The 2,038-nt window shown below is 75.7% G+C and overlaps 1 protein-coding gene across 1 annotated transcript in view; it reads left to right on the plus strand.

The window, feature by feature from the left end:
* The first annotated feature begins 1,576 nt into the window (after window positions 1-1,576).
* GUK1 (guanylate kinase 1) overlaps window positions 1,577-2,038 on the plus strand; it is a 1,645-nt gene continuing 1,183 nt past the window's right edge. The window contains exons 1-3 of the mRNA XM_012734619.1: window positions 1,577-1,690; window positions 1,782-1,823; window positions 1,911-2,007. Of these exons, the coding sequence (XP_012590073.1) occupies window positions 1,579-1,690; window positions 1,782-1,823; window positions 1,911-2,007 (251 nt within the window). The 5' untranslated portion in view covers window positions 1,577-1,578. The remainder of the gene's footprint in view (window positions 1,691-1,781; window positions 1,824-1,910; window positions 2,008-2,038) is intronic.

Consider the following 2,038-nt stretch of genomic DNA (forward strand, 5'->3'; position numbering starts at 1 on the left):
CAGCACCCACCGCCTGCCCCGCGGGCGGCGCGGCGAGGAGGGTGTCTGGGCGCACCGTTCCCCCGGCTGCGGTCCGGAGGGGCGTGTCGGGCCTCCCAGGGGCGGAGACTGGGTGACCGAGGCCAGCTGGAGGCGGGGTCCCCGGGAGGGGGAGGCCTGGCCCTGGGCGCGGGCGCCGGCACCCCGAGCTTGCGAGGGGTGGGGAGCCTGCCCCTCCCCTCTGCAGCCACTGGGTTCTTGCCCCGCGGGACCCCCCAGGCTGCCTGACCCCCAGGGGTCTCGAGGCCGGGGAGGCCTCCCGGCTGGGTCTTGGCCTGCTCAGCGAGGCACCGCACGCCCGGAACCTGGCACTCGCGTCCTGTGCCAGCAGCCCTGGTGGGCGCCCAAGTTCCCTGCCAGGCAGCAGGGGCTGGGGCCCGGCAGTGGTCGGAGCTGAGGACGGGGAGGACATGCAGGCTCCTGGCCAGCGTTGGCTGTCTCGAGTCCCGTCCCCCTGCCGCGGCGGCCAGACCACCAGGTGCCTGCTGGACCCCCGTCCCGGTCCTGGCTGAGGCCCCCCCCAGTCGCTGGGTGTCCACGCTGCAGTGTCGGTGGCGGGCAGTGGCTGGCCGGGGAGTGCCAGGGCGCCCTGCGTGCACACGGCGGGTGTGAGCGTGCCCACCTGGACACGGGCAGGAGCAGCGTTTGTGAGGGGCCCGCCAGAAGGTGCGGCCGGGGGCCCGGCCCTGCAGGCACCCTCACACTGTCCCTGACGAGGGCGGCGTGCGGGGGACCCCCGCCGACCCCGTGGCTCAAGCGCCTGTTGCTGAGAGCCCGCCTGGGCGCGCCTCCCGCTCTTGCAGCCCCTGCCGGGCTCCTTCAGCACCTGGCAGGTCAGGGCGGGCAGCAGGCGTGCGCCCACGCGGCTGTGGCCCGGTGTCGGGTGGTGGGGCCCACCCGGGCCCTGCCCAGGAGAGGCCGTCCCTTCTGGCAGGAGGCCGGAGCGCCGGGGCGGGGCGGGGCCGTCCTGTCCTGTCTTCCTCTCCGGGGGCTCCATCTGTCCCCACAGTCCTCCGTCGCCTCAGGTGGTTACGGGGACACCCCGGAATGTGAAGCCTCCTGGGCAGGGCTGGGGGCCCGAGGTGCTGCCCACCGAGGCCAGCGGGCTCCCCTGCCTCTGTTGGCGCTGAGTGGGGCAGCCCCTGGGTGCGGCCCCCCTCTGCCCACAGCTGGCCTGAGGCCCCGAGGGGGCCGGAGTGGGGCCGCCCCAGCAGGTGAGCAGCCTCTGTCTTGCCGCAGCCCACTGGGAGGTGGGGCCTGGGCCCCTGGGGCGAGGCCGTGCGGGGTGGGGTGCCTGCTGGCGGGGCTCCTGTCCTGGGGCCCCCACCCCTCCGCACAGGTGTTGTCACCCGCGGCAGGTGCAAGAGCCCTGGCGGTGGCCCCAGAAGGGAAGCAGGAAGCCCTGGGCCGAGGGTCAGCCCCTCCCTCCCCGCTTCCCAGAACAGCCTGCCCGGACCTTGCTGGGGCCCCGGGGTGGCGCCGGGGAGCCCGGAAGCGCCTCTTCCCCTCGGCCCCTGACGCCGGCTCCTGCCCGCAGGGATGTCTGGGCCGCGACCCATCGTCCTGAGCGGCCCGTCGGGCGCGGGGAAGAGCACCCTGCTGAAGATGCTGCTGCGGGAGCACAGTGGCCTCTTCGGCTTCAGCGTGTCCCGTGAGGCCCGGGGCCCGGGGGTGCGGGGAGGGCCCCAGCCCGCGGGGCTCGGCCGGGGCCCCCCCGGGATGCTCACAGGGCCTGTTTGCAGACACCACGAGGAACCCGCGGCCCGGGGAGGAGGACGGCAGAGGTGAGCTGGCCGGGTGCGCGGAGCCCTGCGCGGGGGGGCGGGGGGCGGGGGCCGGCCTGGGCCCGGCTGAGGCTGCGGTCTCCCCAGAGTACCACTTCGTGACCAGGGAGGCCATGCAGCGGGACATCGCCGCTGGCGACTTCATTGAGCACGCGGAGTTCTCGGGCAACCTTTACGGCACCAGGTGGGCGCCTGGCGGGTCCCCAGCCCCGCGG

Source organism: Condylura cristata, unplaced genomic scaffold, assembly GCF_000260355.1.
Source record: "Condylura cristata isolate star-nosed mole 26May11 unplaced genomic scaffold, ConCri1.0 scaffold00062, whole genome shotgun sequence".
NCBI lineage: Eukaryota > Metazoa > Chordata > Mammalia > Eulipotyphla > Talpidae > Condylura > Condylura cristata.